Genomic DNA, 16,784 nt, shown 5'->3' on the forward strand with positions numbered 1-16,784 from the left:
CCCTCACCTGTCCCCACTCTCTCCCCGCCCTCCACCTGCAGCGCCCCTCACCTGTCCCCACTCTTCCCCGCCTCCACCTGGCTCCGTGTTGGAAGTCCTCTCCTAGGCACTTCGCCCGGGACGCCCGCGTCCGCGCCCCTCTTTCCGCCGAGGGAACCTGGACGCACCGCAGCCCCTCCTCCTCCCGCTCGCTTGCAGCAGGCGCTCCGTAAACGCCGACTGCGCGCACAACCGCGACCACCGGCCTGCTCACAACCCCACTCACCGAGCCATGGGTGCAGATCCGCTCCGGCCGCCCGCGCCGGAAGTGCCGGCCTCGCTTCCGGCCTGAGACCACGCCCCCGGAAGCGGTGCCCGGGTTCAGAAAGCGCGGGCTCGGGGACCCGGCACGGGGGAGCCGGGGAGCGGAGCGCGGGTCAGGTGAGCAGGGAAGAGGGGAGGGGGCGGGGCCCGCGCCTGGGGATGGGGGACCGGGGAGGGAGGAGGGGGGCTCGGCGGACCCGGGGAGAGGGAGGAGGGGAGGAGGGAGGGGGACCGGAGAGAGGGGAAGGGGCGGGGCCGGGTGATGGGGGACCGGGGAGGGGGCCAGGCACCGGGTAGAGAGTGCAGGGCTCGGGGCCTCTGAAGAGGGCAAGGGGAGGGGAGAGGGGCAGGGGGGTGCCAGGTGAGCAGAGGCCGGAGGAGATGGATCCCGGACTGCCAGGGTCTCCCGGCCTGGGGACCTGAGGTCCCGAGCCCCCCGCGCTGTGTAGGACTGGCCTGGGGCTCTGCGAAGGGCGGATATTGTCTCTTAAAGCCCTGATAAGGGGCCTCAGTGTGCAGGTGACTGGACTCGGCCCCGGCTAGCAGGGCTGCCCAGTCGGAGGCAGCCCCCGGCCCTGACACCGGGGGGGCTCTCTGAGGACCCAGGCCGCTTGCTCCAGCGTCTGTGCGCCCGCTGAACCTCAACAGCCCCTAGACCCAGGTTGGGCCACTGAGTCTGCCCTTTGACCTTGGGTCCAACTCCGCCTCTCAGCGTCCGCCTCTTCCTCTGAAAACGGGGCAAGCGAGTCTTAGCTCTCGGAGTTGTTGGGTCTGTTAAACAGAATACTTCTTGAGAAGCATACAGTGAGTGCTTCCTAAGTGATAGCCGACGCCCCCGGTATCCTCCCCGTCACCAGCACAGTTCACTGGGAAGCCAGGGCTCTGCGCGGGACCCCGTCAGCCTCAGGACCACGTACACAGGCATCCAGCCTCAGGCACGGAGACCCACCCCCAACGCCAGGGCCCACCTGAAGGTGCCTTGTCTCAGGCACGGGAACTTCCCAGAGATCCCTGCGCCTGCTTCTCATCCAGCGTGGTCCCCAGCGTGGGAGACTTGTGTTCAGTGGGCCCCAGGCCGCGCTAGGGCTGGGTGGACAGGGGCCCTGCTCCTGGCCCTCCCCCACGTCTCCAGCAAGCACCCAGACTTCAGCCTGGGAGTTTTCCTCTGGACGGTGCTCGCCCATTCGAGCAGGAGGGGGACCCTTGTGGCCCCCAGGGCAGCAGCGGCTGTGAGCAGATGAGCTGTCGCAGGAGGGAGGACCAGCCAGCCCTGCTGAGCGGGCTCTCCGCTGTCAGGAGCTCCGCACTGCTCGGGACTCCGTAGCCTGCCACCGCTGAGGTGCAGAAGGCAGATCCCCGTAGGCCAGAAGAAGAGCCCACTGGTGAAGAGGCCACGGCCTAAAGCCTGACCCGAGGACCAGGCGCTAACCCGCGTGGTTCTGCTGGTGCACACGGCTGGACTGCCCTCTTGCCTCTGTGCTGAGGCGGGGCAAGCACTGACATGGCCATCCCCCTGCCAACGGCCTGGGCACTGCTGCCACTCAGTTCGCAGAGCCAAGCCCCTCTCTAGCCCAGAAGCTCCCTTGTCCCTGAGGCCAGCCACGTGTGGCAGGGCTGGGAGATGACATACCAGCCTTCCCCTCCCTGCCTTCCACGGCACGTTCCCATGCCACCTGGCCCCTGGCCTCCACCGCCCCCCGTCTGCACCCAGGTTGGGCTGAGCCCGCCCTCTTGCCTTCCTCAGGGGTCCCCGGAGGACCATGGGCGCCTCCAGGCTCTACACCCTGGTGCTAGTGCTGCAGCCTCAGCGGGTGCTCCTGGGCATGAAGAAGCGAGGCTTTGGGGCCGGCCGCTGGAATGGCTTCGGGGGCAAAGTTCAAGACGGAGAGACCATCGAGGACGGGGCCAAGAGGTGAGGTTGGGGTGGGCCTGCCCACACAACCAGCTCCCGAGGGGATAGTCTGGAGCTCCTTATGGAGCCCTTGGGCCTCAGTTCCTTCATCTGCAGAATGGGAATAACAGTAACCGCTCCTGCCTCTGGCGAAAGGCGTGGCAGGGCGGTGAGTGGGGTCCGCGCCAGCTGTCGCTGGGGACTCAGGAGCAGCTCAAGGCTGTGCTTGCGGCTTCTTCTAGCCAAGGGGTGGTCCGTCACTGGACGTCTCCGTCTGTTCGGGGGAGCCGACGACGAGCGTTTGTCTCAGCCTTTTGGAGCACACACACGCTCCGTTAATCCTCAACACTTCCCCAGGGCAGGAAGCGAAGCCCAGAGAGGTCGAGCGGCTTGTCTGCGATCACACAGCTCCGATTTCAAGCCCTTTGCCCTTCTTTCTCCTCATAGGCGTGTGCGGGTACAACGAGACTGTGTGTAAACGCACAAAGCACTACACAAACCTTCAGCACTGTTGATGTTGTTCTGAAGAACGTTGGCAACCTTGATTAAGGCCGCTTTCCCTGGGGCAGAGAACAGAGCCCCACACGCATAGCAGTGAGGCTTCTGGAAGGGAAGAAGGCTGCGGGCACTACAGGCTGGTGGTTCTCGAGTTCGGGGTTTTTTAAACACGACCACCACGTAGGAAATGTCTGGTCTCTGAGGCCGCGGTGCTGTCACGGACGGCAGGCCACAAGCACGTTTCCCACCCCGTTATCCTTGAATCGTGGGTCACTAAGCTGGCTTCGTGGCGCACGGCTGGGCCGCAGCCCTGTCTGAAAAGCCGTGGTGCTCTCTGTGGCGTGCCCCTCCCCTTCGTGGGCCCGGGACCGGGGCTGCGGCGACGCCACCATGTGGGGTCATTGGTTTTGGCAAGTGCAAGGCCGTGTGACCGGTCCTGCTTGGGGAGGGCACAGCTGGGGCAGAGCCCAGTCTGCCGAGACTCTGGCATCCGGCCCTGTGAGCCGCCCCGGGGGTGGGCGTGGAATATGGACAAGCAGTGGGTGCCGGTGGTCTGCTCTGCCAACCACCCGAATGTCTTTGTCCTCCTGAGCCCATTCGCTGGGTCCTGATCTCTGGGGTCCTGCTCAGTGTCAGGACACGGGAACAGGTCCCGGCCCTAGCCCTGCAGAGCTCCCATCTAGTCTGGCTACCAGGTTCACAGGGACAGGTGCAGAGAGCGGGTCTAGGGGACAGCCAGTGCTCTGGGGCGTCCAGAATAAAGAGCCAGGGCAGATAACTGGGCAAAAGGAAGACTCCCAAAGGACGTGACATGTGGTCCAAGCAGGTGGGAGGTGGAACGCAGCATCCGCAGAAGCCGAGGCTGAGGGGCAGGGCCGCGCAGAGGGGTGTGGTGTGGGCCGCCTGGGGTACAGACAGCTTCACCTCTGTCCTCTGCCTCCTGGCGACAAGCAAGCAAACTGGCAGGCCTCTGGTTTCCTAGGGCCCGTCCCTCCTGCCCTCTCTCGGTTCCGCGTTTCCTAAAGGAGACACACGTAAGACCCTCAGTACCGAGCGCGGTGGTGGCCTTCCCGCAGAGCAGGCTTGGCATCGGGCAGGCGACGTGAGTCGTCGAGATGAGAAGCACGTGCTCCCTGTCCCCAGGACAGAACTCGGATCCTTCTCGGTCGGCCTCCCACTGCTGCCACGGCCCCTGCCTGTCCCGGTGTGCAGCTGTGAGCGGCCCTGTCATCAGCGGTCCCGGGTCCCTGGTGCCGTGTCTGCTCTCCTGGCGGCCGCTCCCCGGGGCGGGGGCATACAGAGCCCCGCGGTCGAGCTCACGTACGCGCCCACGGGAGGCATGGGAGCTCCCTCCAAGCCTCAGCAACACGCACTTTCTGATCGCTGATTTCAGCCGCTCTGGAGGGACCGAGGCCTCGGGGAGGCTGGGTTTGCCCCGGGGGCCGTTGGTCTGGCATGCCGGCCCGTGTCTGCAGGCCACTTGGATGTCTGGGCTTTGTGAAGTGTCTGCCCAAGTCTTTCACCCATTTTTTAAAAATTGGGTTGCCTGTCTTACTCTTCGGGATCTGTACTTCTTTATACATTTTAACGTTCTTACGGATTTTCTGCTTCAAGTCTCCCGCTAGGACGTGGATTCATGTGTTTCTCGTTGCAGTTGTTAGTTTTGGCCTCCTGCAGTTTGACTCTATTTTGAGGCACATACGTGTTGAGGATCGTATCGTGGAGAAGTGGCCCCTTTTACCAGCACAGCAATACCCTTCTTTACTCCTGATGCCTGAAGTTCAGACAGATACTCCTGCTTTCCTTTGATTAGTGTTGGCATGTGTGTTTCTCCATTTACATTTCATCTGTATTTTTTAATCTATCGTTTTATACTTCATGCTTGTAATCTTTATACCCAGCGTGGTTCCGTGTAGACAGGTGGTCTAGTTTTTTGATCCCCTCCGACCATCTGTCTTCTGCGGGAGCGTGTGGACCACTGATGTTCCAGGTGGAGACTCCTACAGTTGGGTTCATATCTATTCTATTTGTCACCCTTGTTCGGTGTTCCTCTTATTGTCACCCTCTCCTTTTCTCGGTTTTGTGGTTTTAACTGAGCACTTTCTATGAGTCCCTTTCTCTCCTTTTTTAGCATGTCAGCTATCCTTACCTTTGTAACTGCTCGACTACTTGCCCCAGAATTTGCAATACACATTTGCAGCTAATCCAGGCGCGCTTTAAACAACACTGCCCCGTCCCGTGAGCGGCTTGCCTGCCTCGCAACAGCAGCCATCCCGATTCCAGCCCGCAGCCCTGTATCCTCGCTGTTGTTCAGGTTATGTAGGAGTGTGCACACACAGGGTAGAAGCAAGCGGGTACATCATCACTGTTACTTTGAACAAACTGTTAACCTGTTACATCAGTTAAGAATTAAAACTGTTTCATCTTGGGGCGCCTGGGTGGCTCAGTCAGTTAAGTGTCTGCCTTGGTCGGCCTTCAGCTCAGGTCATGATCTCCAGGTCTCAGGATCGAGCCCCGCATCGGGCTCTGCGCTCAGCATGGAGTGGAGCCTGCTTCTCCCTCTGCCTCTGCCCCTTCCCCTGCTTGTGCTCGCTCTCTTTCTCTCTCTCTCAAATGAGTAAATAAAATCTTTTAATAAAATAAAATAAAACCGTTTCATCTTGCCTTCACTTACTCCTTCCATGCTCCTGCATTCTCTGTGCAGATGCCAGGTCTGATCTATCACTTCCCTTTTCTCTAAAGAACTTGTTTTCACGTTTGTTATGAGGCAGGTGTGCTGGTAATAGAGTCCCTCAATTTGTCTTTGAGAAAGCCTTTATTTCTCCTTCCCTTTTGAAGGGGAGGGGAGTACAGAATTCTAGGTGAGTGTGTTTTGTTTTGTTTTTCCCTGAACCCCAGCTGTCTCGCCTCCCTCTTCCTGCCCGCCCAGTGTCTGAGGAGTCCGATGTCACTCCTACCCTGTTTCTCTGTGGGGCAGGTGCTTTCTTCTTTGGGCTCCTTTCAGGATCTTTTTTTTTTTAAGATTTTATTTATTTTATCGGAGAGAGAGCGTGTGAGTAGGGCCAGTGGGAGAGAGTGAATCTCAAGCAGACTCCCCGCTGAGCAAGGAGCCCAACACGGGGCTCAATCTGCGACCCTGAGATCATGACCTGAGCCAAAATCAAGAGTCGGACACTCGACCCACTGAGACACCCAGGGGCCCCTGGATCTTTTATCTTTGATTTATTACACTTGGAAGGTAACGCATCTGGCATCTGTCGTGCTTGGTGTCTGCTGAGCTTCTGGGACCTGTGGTTTGGCGTCCTTGACACTAATTCGGGAACATTCTCAGTCATGTCTTCTCTCTCTTCTGCCGGCATTCCTGTTGCTCACACGTTTGCTGGCCATCCCACACCCTTGATATTTTGTTCAGTTTTTTCCGATCTTCTTTCTCTTTGCTGTTCTGTGTTGGGCCGTTCTGTCGAGATGCCCTCCGGCTCACAGTCTTTCCTCAGCCACGTCCAGTCTCCTGCAAGTATCCTCTCCGTGGCCTGCCTCTTCTTAGTGATACTTCGATGAGAAGTTTCATCTTAATGGGATTCCACATACGGCTTTTTCTTTACATGCAGCGTTTCTACACCCTTTTAAAGAAATCTTTGCCTACCCAAGCTTAAGGAGACATTGCCCTAAGTTTTCTTCTGGAATGTTCAGGAGTGTTAGAGTGCCACTCCATCTGGAATGGAGTCTGGGGTAAGATGTAAGGCAGAGGATCGAGATTCATCCGTCCAGATGTCCGGCTGACACAGCATCATTTATTGAAGAGACCGCGTCTTCCACTGTCCTGCAGCCCCGTCTGGCATGATCACAGGGCAGATGTGACACAGAGCCTGACGTCTGTTTCCTGTCCCACGTCCCCAGTGGCGTCCCGCGACCGGGTGGGTAACTGAAGAAGCTCGGCACAGCCGGCCAGGTGCTGTGCTGGGCCCTGGGGTCTGCTCTCCAGACGCTCGCTTGACCGCAGAGGCTGCCGGTGGGGTCGTCCCATGGCCCATGACTCGTCCCGCTGTCCTGACCTCACCGCAGAGCACGGAGCCCTCGTGAAATCAGCGACCTTTTATTGTTGTCAGACTCACGGCCGTATTCTAAAGGAGTTCATTATCCTCAGAGGCTCGTGATCTTTCACACTCCGGAGGCCTCATCCAGCGAGAGAGGCCATGGAGGGCGCTTCCTCCCAGCTGCCCCCCTGGGCGTCCACACGGGCATGTCGTGCCCCTGCAGGCAGCTGCTCCCGCTGGAGGACATCCTGCTGTGGCTACGGGGCAGTAACGATTTCCACGCTCAGAAGCAGAGGGCCAGGCCGTCGTGCTGCAGACATTCTTCATGAAGGCCGGGACAGGCCTTACCTTGAGGTTGAGGGCAGAAGTTCAGCCCCAGAGCCCCACACCATCAGATGGGCTCCGAGTCTTGGGGTCGGCTCCGAGGAGCACTCTCCGGGACCCCCATCTCCTCTCCCCAGGGCCACTGGGGTACCAGCCCGGTGTCTAGGATGGAGCCAGAAGTCAGGACAACCTCCGACAAAGGAGTATTGTGCCCCTGCCCCTGTGGGGTGAGAGGGAGAGGCCAGATGGCACATTCTAATCCACTTTAGGAACAGGCTGAGATGTGGCTCAGGCCCCACAGGCCAGAAGGATGACTGACTCCAGAGCAGCCCTGGGCTTCTTGCAGGCAAGTGAGTCGGGGTGGCCTCTGCAGGGAGCCTGGCACATGCTTTATCCACCGCACTCCCATTGTGCCCTTACAGATCCCAGAGCAGGCCGCCGGTCTAGAGCTGAGTTAACGTACCCTCCCCACCTGCAGGCTTGGGTGACCACGTACACACGAGCGGTCGTCCCTGGGGGAACAGCATCTGAGCAGCAAGGATGCAGCATTCTTGGGGCGGGGGGCGGGTAGGTTACAGGCACTTGGGGAGCTGGGGCTCGTCAGAGTCAGGTTTGGGCTGTAGGCAGGTGGACGGTCCCATCTCTCTGGCCAGCGTGCCTGATGCCTCCAGCAAGGCCGCAGAGCGCCGTGTTCAGAGAACCTCAGGAGCTGAGTGGCTGAACAGAGCCCCAGGACTGCGGGGGCCCCCCCACCACCCACCCAGACACTCGGCTGCTGTCATTTTGTTTAATTCATGATTCATCCCGTTCTCTGCCATCTGGGGAGCTGAGCATCACACACACAATCCGACACTTTAGCAAAACTGAAACTGTCATCCCCACTAATTATCCCAGCCTGGGAAGTGAGATTATTGATATTTCGTGCACTGCTGTGTATTTGGGGAAGATTAACCGAAACTAGTCAAAACATGAAATCACTAGGTGAAGTTTTTCAAAGCGAGCCCCACCAGCCTGCTGCCGGAGTGCTGGGGGAGGCCCCATGGGGTGCCAGGACATTTAACTGGGGGGCCATCTGCACCCCCAAGTGAACACACACATCCATGTTTTTAGGTCAAGTCTAATTTTAATGAACCACGTCAGTGAATAAATTCCGGCTTTCAGAACCACTCAGGCCTGGTCTGCCGCGGCAGCCAGCTCACATGACTCCGCTGCGGGCCTTCCCGGCAGCTCTGGTGGGTTCCGAGCGGAGGAAGGCATCTGCTGGGATCAGACCGCTAAGACCCAACGTGTGTGTGTGTGTTTAATGAGCAAAGTGGTTTCCCTGGCTTCTCATTCCAGGCACAGGAAGCAATTATGCATTGTGTTCCTAACAGAACTTGGAGATCAAAGCTAAAAAAAAAAAAGCCATTCTTTACATACAACTATAAATGGTCAGGCGTAATTAGAGCACTTAGAGAAACAAAAATACACGTAGGGCAGTAGGGCAGCGAGATTCAGGAAGGAACAGACGGAGCTCCGCGGCTGCCGTGGCCCGGGGAGCCCCCCGAGTTCCGAGCACAGAGCCTCCAGAGAGCGTTGGCCGCATGAAGGACGAGGGAAGGAGCCGGCTGGCCGGGCAGACGAGCGCGGTCCGGGGGTGCGTGAAGCTGCTCCTCACGGGCGCCTCGCCACTGCAAGCTGGCCGCTGTTACCGTCGGTGACCCACGCCAGTTGGGAAAGTGGCCGAGCTCCGTGAGGGGTGGGGGGTTATTCTGCTCCGGCGTGAGACGCGCGGGCGTGTGAAGGGATGCACAGGGGAGGCAGCCCAAAGATCACACGGAAATGGTCACAAGGGCTCCTTCCGGGGAGGCGTCCAGGGGTGCTGGCCACATTATCTACTGCAGACGTGTGATTTGGGGGCTACTTCGAAACTGACGCCAGCATCAGAATGTTCCGGGGGGGCGGCCTGGTTCTGCTTCGCCATCACACTTGTGCTCGGGTGGGAAAGGGGTCCCTGGGAGGAGGCCTGAAGCCCCTGTCCCGTGATCAGCCACGGGGGAGCTGGCTGGAGGGCTGGGGCATCTCCTTGGGAGGCCATGGTTCTCAGCACAGGTGTGAGGAGAGGGGATTCGGGACCCAGGTCCCCGGAGCCTGCAGCCTGGAGAGTAGCACCCGTGTGGCTGTTGCCGTCCTGTGGGAAGAGCAGGAACCGGACAGGGTGGGAGGTCCCCAGCTCCGCCGCCCACCCGTGACCCCCCCAGCCGCTGAGCTCGGCCAGGCCTGGGCTGCCCCGTGGCTCACGGGCTGTTGAGCTGGGTCGGCCTGTGCACCCTGAACCAGAACCTCTGGACAGAATCAGTATTTGAAAGGTCCCCAGATGACTGCAAAGTCCCGCCAGCTCGCCAGGGGGGGAAGCGCTCCTGCGTCCCCAGCACCTTGCTGTAGGGTCACCCGCCCGCCCGCCCGCAGGGAGCTGCAGGAGGAGAGCGGTCTGACCGTGGACGCGCTTCACAAGGTGGGCCACGTCGTGTTTGAGTTCGTGGGCGAGCCTGAGCTGATGGACGTGCACATCTTCCGCGCAGACAGTGTCCGGGGGACGCCCGTGGAGAGCGACGGTGAGTCCTGGAGTCCGTCCCTCCCCACCCCAGCGGGCGAGGGGAGACCAGGTCCGGGTCCCGGGAGGCAGGCCCCGCGCCGGCACCTAGCTCCGAGCCTTGTTCCTCTTCTGCAAAGTGACACAGCCGAGTACGCCCGGTGCCTCATACGGACCTGCCTGCTCACTGCTGACGGGCAGTTTAAGCCTGGGTGGAACGTCCGTGCTCTTTCCACCTGCTACAGAAATGCGCCCTCGGTGGTTCCAGCTGGACCAGATCCCCTTCTCGGACATGTGGCCCGATGACAGCTACTGGTTTCCCCTCCTGCTCCAGAAGAAGAAATTCCACGGGTACTTCAAGTTCCAGGACCCCGACACCATCCTGGACTACATGCTACGCGAGGTGGACGAGGTGGACGAGGCAGGAGTGCGCTGGCCCCTGCGGGCCATGGGACCCACTTCACCCGCTCACTGAGCCCCGAGGCAGAGCTGGGGTCTTGGGGTGGGGTGGGGTGGGCGGAGGTGAAAATAAAGACCTTTTACCTTTTCCACATTCCTCGCGGGGCGCCGGCTGGGCCGTGACCGCGCCCTGGGACAGAGCAGCGCTGAGAGGACAGCTGGAGGGCCGGGTGCTGCCCTGTGCGGTGCCATGGGCTCTTGGGACCAGCGTGGGCGAGCAGCTGTACCCTCCTTGTTCCCCACCCCTCCATCAAGGGGAAACTGAGGAACAGTCATGGCCCAGGGCTAAAACCCTGGTCTAAGGCACCGGAGGCTGTCCCCTACGGGACCCCAAGGGACAGGGTGTTCTCGTCCACATCTCTGACCACCAGGAAGGGGGGAGGCAGACAACGCACAACTTACCCAACTTTCATAAACAGGTTTAATGGTTGTTCGTGTTTATTGATAAAAACTTTGGAATGTATGCCATTTGTGAACAATTCCAGTTTACTGGGCGTAGTAGTAACTGATCCCTACAGCCTTTCTTATAAAGTGCTCCATACATCAAACTGCGTCACCGAGGGAGGAGGGGCCTCGAGGGCAGATAGAACCAGCCAGGGTCCCGTGCGCACATCAGAACTGCGTCTTCCGCTCCGGCTCTGCATCTGCCGGTGACAGCGAGCGAACAAGCAGGGTCCAGGGTGGATGGTCCTAGGTGGGGTTCCACTCCAGCCTTGCCCGAGTCCGGGAGCAGGGCTCTGTCCCCGTGGCATTCGGACCATGCAGGCCGTGGAAGACAAGGAAGGCCCTGCAGCTCAGGCACAGGGAGGCTCTGTGCAGAAAAAAGTGGCCTCTGCTGTCCCCAGCTGAGGGCACAGGGAGGACATGACCCCCCCACCCCCAGCAAGTCTCTGCATCTGTCTGCTGACCTCCCTGCAGGGCCTGGGGGGAGGGAGGGAATGGACCAGAAACGCCCCTCCAGGCAAGAGCCCCTCATTTCCGCCTCAGGAACAGGCCAAGGGAACACGGAGTCACCAGCAAATCCTCTCCAAAAAGCACAGGGCAAGTCTCTGGTGCTGAAGTCTCCTTGGTGACCTGGGTGAGGAGGCCCTCCCCGCGCCGGCCCTCCGGCCTTTGAGCAGCTGCCCAGTGCATGCGCCCCCAGCCCTAGTGCATGCAAGGCGGGGCCTGCTCTCCACTGTCCTGGGGTCACCTGTCCCTCACCAGCCACGTGCAGGCCGCGGGTGGGTGAGCAGCATCAGACAGGGATGAACAGGAGGCTCAGAGGTCACGCTTTGTGGCTCAAGTGCACACGGCCGCGGGAGCAGCCCCGCTCCCGGCGCCCGAGAACCCATTTCTACAGCGGGGGGCTGAGAACCCAAGCACCGCCCGGTAACAGGCCACTGACCGAAACGACCCCCACGTGCTGGGCTCTGCGGATGCACTGCCCCTTCTCGTCAGCCCAGGGAGGCACAGGCCTCGGTCACGGGGCCTCGCGCGGGGGGGGGGGGGGGGGGCGCAGCAGGTCCCCCACACACACCCCCAGGGCTGTTCCGCCGGCACAGGCAGAACCCGCACGTGGGGTGGGTCCGTCCCGGCCTGACCCGGTCGTCTGGCCGGACCAAAAGGACACTTTCCCCCAGACTGCGGTGTGCATGGTCTCCTCGGGGAAGCACACCTGTCTGTGGGGAGAGAAGCTACCCTCGGTCCCCATGCTGTGTGCGGACACACAGGTGGACGTCAGACCCGGGCGCACCCCCAGGAGTCTGCGCTCCCCCCCGGAAGGCATGAATCTCAGGAATCCTGTAGTGCGGTCAGGACCTCCTCCAGCACCGCTCGGGGCCAGGGAGCAGTGAGCGCAAAGGGCTGCAGGCCTAGGAGAAAGCCCCCGGCCTGTGTTTACACAAAAGGGAGTCAGAGCAGGAAGCACCCGGGCCCTAAGCGCACAGGACCCCCGGAGCTCCGGGCACAGAGCCCTCTGGGCCTGCGGGTGCCGGAGGGAGGCTAGAAGGAGGGGTCTGAGTGCCTGAAGTAAGTGAGGCCAGTTTACAGCGGCTCAGCCACAGCCACACGGACCCTTCCTACAGAGTCCGGCTGCGACACCGCCCCCCACCCGGCCTCCTCTGGCCTTCCAGCCTCCAGGTGCAGTCTGCAGAGAAACGGGCATCCGGGCAGCTGAGAGGACGGAACCGTTGCTGCACTTGGACAAACAGCACCACTTCACCTTGTCTCCGCCATCGCAGACCACCAGGCGCACATGGGTCAGAGACTGAGCGTGCACACAGGGAGGGACACAGGACACTTGACCCTAGAGACCAGGCCAGGGCCCCCATGGCACTCCCTGGGGCTTGTCTCCTGGAAATCCACACCGTCTGTGCACCCAGTGCCCCCGAGTCCCCGCCCCACGCACACTCACACGGCTGCCCTACACCGGCCCAGGACGGCCGGCTGGCCTCCAGGGACGTGCCAGGTACAGCCACCTCTCATCCGACACAGGGACAGTGCTGTCCTCTGTGGGCTCAGCTCATCCAGACCCTCCTGACTGCTCTAAGCCCCTGGGGGGCCCCTGCACATGCCCCCTCCCCCCCAGCACCTGCTATGTGGAAACCATCCTGCCACCGTGACCTCTGGGAATCAGAGAAAACCATTCCAGGGGCCCTCAACTTCTCCCCACCAGACTCCCAGGCACAGTGCGGGGGGCAGGGGGGCAGAGGCAGCTGAGCAGATCCCCATGGCCTCTGGCTTCCGTGGATGCTCAGATCATGTCCTCGGCCCTGTTCCCCAGGAGGGCAGCACCCAGACCCTGGACCCCCCCCAGCCCGGGCGTCAGCCCAACACCGGGGACCCTGTGGTGGGGGGGGAAGGCAGCCGCTGTCTGAAGGGAATTAAACAGGGACACACCGTTTGGAAAGAGGTTTTAGTGAGGCCGCCAGGGCTCCCGCCCCAGGCCACTGGCACTACTGAGGAGACATGCCGTCCTGCGGGGATCTCGGCGGGGGCAGGGAACTGTTGGGTCCCGCGAAGAGGCAGCTGAGCTTGGGCTTCAGGTCGTTCCACACCTTGCTCATCTGGAGAAGAGGGAGCACAACAGGGTGAGAAACCCCCGAGGAGCCCCGTGCCACCAGACCAGACCAGGGGACAGCTGGCCCTTCCCCTCGCCGCATCTCAGCCCCTTCCTCCACAGAGGACGCCGAAAGAGAAGGAATGGTGTGCGCCGCACGCACGCCCGGTGGCCGGCAGGTGGGCTCCGCCAGGACCGGCCTCCCGGTGTGGCGGGTCACACAGGACAAGCCGCGCCAGAGAGGAAGTGGGGGTAAGACGTGCGGCAGTGCTCACTCGCACGCTGGTATCCGGCTTGAGGAGCAGACACCAGCGGCACAGGGAGGAGGGCGGCTCGGAGATCAGCCTCCCCAGACCCGAGCCCACCTGCACGGGGCCCTGCGCGGGCCTCCACCGGAGCGGGAGAGGCCCGTTCCTCTCTGGCTGACCCGTCGGGACGCTCCCCAGGGATGGGGACGCTGCAGTCCCAGACGCTTGTAGCCCATCACCCTCCGGGTCCCACGCCGATCCTGGAGGCCGAGGAGGCGCGCAGCACACACCGTCTTTCAGAAACGGAAACTTGCCACAGGGATTAAACACGCCAAGGCTGGAGAGTTCTAACAGGCGCAGAGCCGGGACTGCAGCCCAGGCTTTAGGGACTCTGGCCTGAGCACGCCTACTGTGCCAGGGAGCTGCAGGTGGCCACGGGCAGACGCGCCCCCCCCAGCAGGTGACTGTCCTGCTGGGGCTGCCACCAGGCCTTGACCCGACCCAGCACACACCACGTCAGCAGCGGCCAGCAAAGGCAGAACCACGCGGGGACCGTATACGAGTTTCTTCAAGCCTAGACACACGCCCCCTTCTAGGCTGTCTGGAGAGGGACACGCCTGTCCCCATTTGCGGAGGCACAAGGAGTCCAAGACAAGCTAGCGCCACGCGGCTCTGGGTCCTCGGGGCCAGCAGGTGTCCGCGGAGCTTGCCACGTCTCCAGCCAAGCAGAGGGCTTGTTCCCAGCAGTGCGGGAGCCACCGGCCGGAGGACACGGACCCGGGGTCTGCGCCAACCCCCGCCTTCTCTCACCGACGCCCCACCCTCTCTTCTCTCCATTCCAGGGGATGCTGCGCTTTACCCGACTCCAGAATTCCTCCAGGAGAGGAGGAACACTTCCATCATGGTCTCACGCTGCCCCCCACCCTCCAAGCATCGCGAGGACAGCTTTGCCACTGCTGTTCGGCCTGCGTGTGCGACAGCAGACATGAACCTGGCCTGTTTCCAGGCCCCGTGCTCCCGGCAATGCCGGAAGGCCGGCTGCAGGAGTGCCAGGCTCCCAGACAGCAAGGGGCTGGCCGACCCACCTCCTTGTGGCCTTGGATCTGCGAGTTGACAAAGGCCCCGAGGATGTGGGAGGTGAGGGGCAGGTAGATGTGGACCAGCTGCATCTCCTGGTGCAGGCAGTACAAGGAGAAGAAGCTCCGAAGCTCCAAGGTCTGGATGGCGTTCTCCTGCTGCGGAGAGAGGAGCCGCCCCTCGTACCCGGCCCAGCGGACGCTGCGGAGCGCCACACCAATACACGGCCCCTCCCCGAGCCCGGGGCCTCAAGCCCTTCCCTGCACCGGCGCTGAGGAAAATTCCAAGCCACTCACCCCAACCGGGCACCCCCAAAGGCTCTGCTCTGGGCACCACAGGGCCGCCTGCCCATCCCCCCGCCGGCCGCACCGGCCCCGGGCAGCGACCCTCCGGAAGCTCAGGGGCCAGGCCCCGAAGTACAGCTCCGGGGCCCAGCCAGGCCAGGCCTGCTCACAGGCAGCCCAGCCGGGGCGCAGCCCCGGGCCGCCCCGCCCCCCGCCCCCCGCCCCCCGCCAGAAGCACCTCGACGATGCGGGACTCCAGCGGCTGCGCCGAGTCGGGCTCGCGGCTCTGCACGGCGGCACTCAGCATCTGCCTCTTCGTCACGCTGTACTTGTGCAGGGCACGCTGGTGCTTGTGCAGCACGCCCTTCTCGTGCCGTTCGCACAGGTCCTGTGCGGGGAGGGCACCTGCGCTCAGCCACCAGCCAGCAGGGACCCGGAGCCACCCTCCCCCCGGGGGAGGCCGCGTGGAAAGGGGGCAGTGGGAAGAGACCAGCCAACAGACACATGCTTCCAAGTCAGCGCTGTTCACACACGAGCCCCTCCTCTTCAGAAACCGTTCCCACGCACACCCACTCACTCCACGCTCAGGAAGGAGTCGTGGAACGGAGTGGTTCCGGTGACAGGCCCCGGGTGAAACCAGGAGGGGCTGCAGTGCACATCAGCACTGCCAACCAAAAACCCACATAAACTAGGTCCTGTCCACAAGGGAAGACGCACAGGGAAGATGGAAGGTGGGTCTCCGACTTTTCTGCTGCCCAGTTTCAGGAAGCCCATGTCCCTCCAGCAGCAGAAAGACCTACCTCCAAAAGGAAGATGCACCGGCATTTCCCTGGAGCCCTAAAATAGCCCCACTCAGGAATCTTGTGGGAAATACTGGCCACAGAACCACAGTGCTGGGATCTCGAGGGGACCTGGCTACCATCCAACTTAACAAATCCCTTCTGGAACCTTCCTCAAAGTCCTGGGCCCCCTCTCCTTGAGCTCAGCACGAAGGATTCTCTGGCTTCACAGACCATCCAGCCCATCACCGACGCCACCACGGTTCAGAAGCCAGCCCTACCCAGAGCTGGAGTCGGACTTCCCAGCATCTCTGCCCACAGAAGAGGCAAGCTCCCTCCGCGCCAGGCCAGCCCCCACACATGTGTAGGGAGCGAGCATATTCTCTCTCTCTCACACACACACCCCTCTGTGCACACATGTGCACATGGACACACGTGCGCACGCACACGTGTGGGAGCGTACGTATACGCCCACATACATATACAGGTGTTCTGCATACATGCACATACACTCACGTGCACGTGTGCAGTCACATACGTGTATATACACTCCTACATGTACACGTGCACACACGTACATACCTGTGCTCACAATTTACACATTCGCACATACTTCTACATATGCACACATATACCCACATACATACACACACGTGTACGCACGTCTTAACGTGTACACACACATACACATACACGCGCTCGTGCATACCCTCACACATTCACACACATGCACATGCATACACAAATGCATGCATGCACTCATACACATACATACACATACACACATACACGCGCTCGTGCATACCCTCACATTCACACGCATGCACATGCATACACAAATGCTTGCATGCACTCATGCACACACATACACACGTGCGCGTGGACACACACATTCATACACATACACACATACACGCGCTTGTGCATACCCTCACATTCACACGCATGCACATGCATACACAAATGCATGCATGCACTCATACACATACACACGTGCGCGTGTACACACACACATACATACACATACACACGCTTGTGCATACCCTCATACACATTCACACGCATGCACATGCATGTACTCATGCACACACATATGTGCGTGTGTACATTCATACACATACATACACGCGCTCGTGCATACCTTCACACATTCACACACATGCACATGCATACACAAATGCATGCATTCATATGCACACACATACACACGTGCGCGTGTACACACACACGCTCGTGCATACCCTCATACATTCACACGCATGCACATGCATACAC

General features: G+C 60.9%; 3 protein-coding genes across 8 annotated transcripts in view; 1 reads left to right on the plus strand and 2 right to left on the minus strand.

Moving 5' to 3' along the window:
• MRM2 (mitochondrial rRNA methyltransferase 2) overlaps positions 1 to 319 on the minus strand; it is a 5,589-nt gene extending 5,270 nt beyond the window's left edge. The window contains exon 1 of one of the 2 annotated variants that reach the window (XM_032394167.1): positions 266 to 319. In XM_032394167.1, the coding sequence (XP_032250058.1) occupies positions 266 to 273 (8 nt within the window). In that variant the 5' untranslated portion in view covers positions 274 to 319. The remainder of the gene's footprint in view (positions 1 to 265) is intronic. The other variant, XM_032394168.1, reaches the window with a different exon arrangement.
• Positions 320 to 324: 5 nt separating this feature from the next.
• On the plus strand, positions 325 to 10,149 carry NUDT1 (nudix hydrolase 1). 2 transcript variants are annotated; one of them, XM_032394170.1, is made up of 4 exons: positions 328 to 420; positions 2,048 to 2,215; positions 9,499 to 9,644; positions 9,868 to 10,149. In XM_032394170.1, the coding sequence occupies exons 2-4, from the start codon at positions 2,064 to 2,066 to the stop codon at positions 10,095 to 10,097; spliced, it is 528 nt and encodes a 175-aa protein (XP_032250061.1). In that variant the 5' UTR covers positions 328 to 420; positions 2,048 to 2,063; the 3' UTR covers positions 10,098 to 10,149. The 2 variants fall into 2 exon arrangements, with proteins under 2 accessions (XP_032250060.1, XP_032250061.1); XM_032394169.1 differs by having other exon boundaries at positions 325 to 420; positions 9,499 to 10,024.
• SNX8 (sorting nexin 8) overlaps positions 9,859 to 16,784 on the minus strand; it is a 39,753-nt gene continuing 32,827 nt past the window's right edge. For 2 of the 4 annotated variants that reach the window (XM_032394166.1, XM_032394163.1), the window contains 4 exons: positions 14,969 to 15,118; positions 14,455 to 14,604; positions 10,166 to 13,128; positions 9,859 to 9,947 (listed from right to left, as the gene is read on the minus strand). In XM_032394166.1, coding sequence (XP_032250057.1) covers positions 13,018 to 13,128; positions 14,455 to 14,604; positions 14,969 to 15,118 — 411 coding nt within the window. In that variant the 3' untranslated portion in view covers positions 9,859 to 9,947; positions 10,166 to 13,017. The remainder of the gene's footprint in view (positions 9,948 to 10,165; positions 13,129 to 14,454; positions 14,605 to 14,968; positions 15,119 to 16,784) is intronic. The other 2 variants (XM_032394165.1, XM_032394164.1) reach the window with 2 other exon arrangements.

The sequence above is a fragment of the Phoca vitulina genome, unplaced genomic scaffold (assembly GCF_004348235.1).
Source record: "Phoca vitulina isolate PV1807 unplaced genomic scaffold, GSC_HSeal_1.0 scaffold79, whole genome shotgun sequence".
NCBI lineage: Eukaryota > Metazoa > Chordata > Mammalia > Carnivora > Phocidae > Phoca > Phoca vitulina.

Bases quoted from the DNA above. Each gene is read 5' to 3' on its own strand.
- NUDT1 (XM_032394169.1), top strand. From the start codon at position 2,064: ATGGGCGCCTCCAGGCTCTACACCCTGGTGCTAGTGCTGCAGCCTCAG. The intron at 2,216-9,498 runs GTGAGGTTGGGG...GCCCGCCCGCAG, and splicing joins ATCGAGGACGGGGCCAAGAG to GGAGCTGCAGGAGGAGAGCG.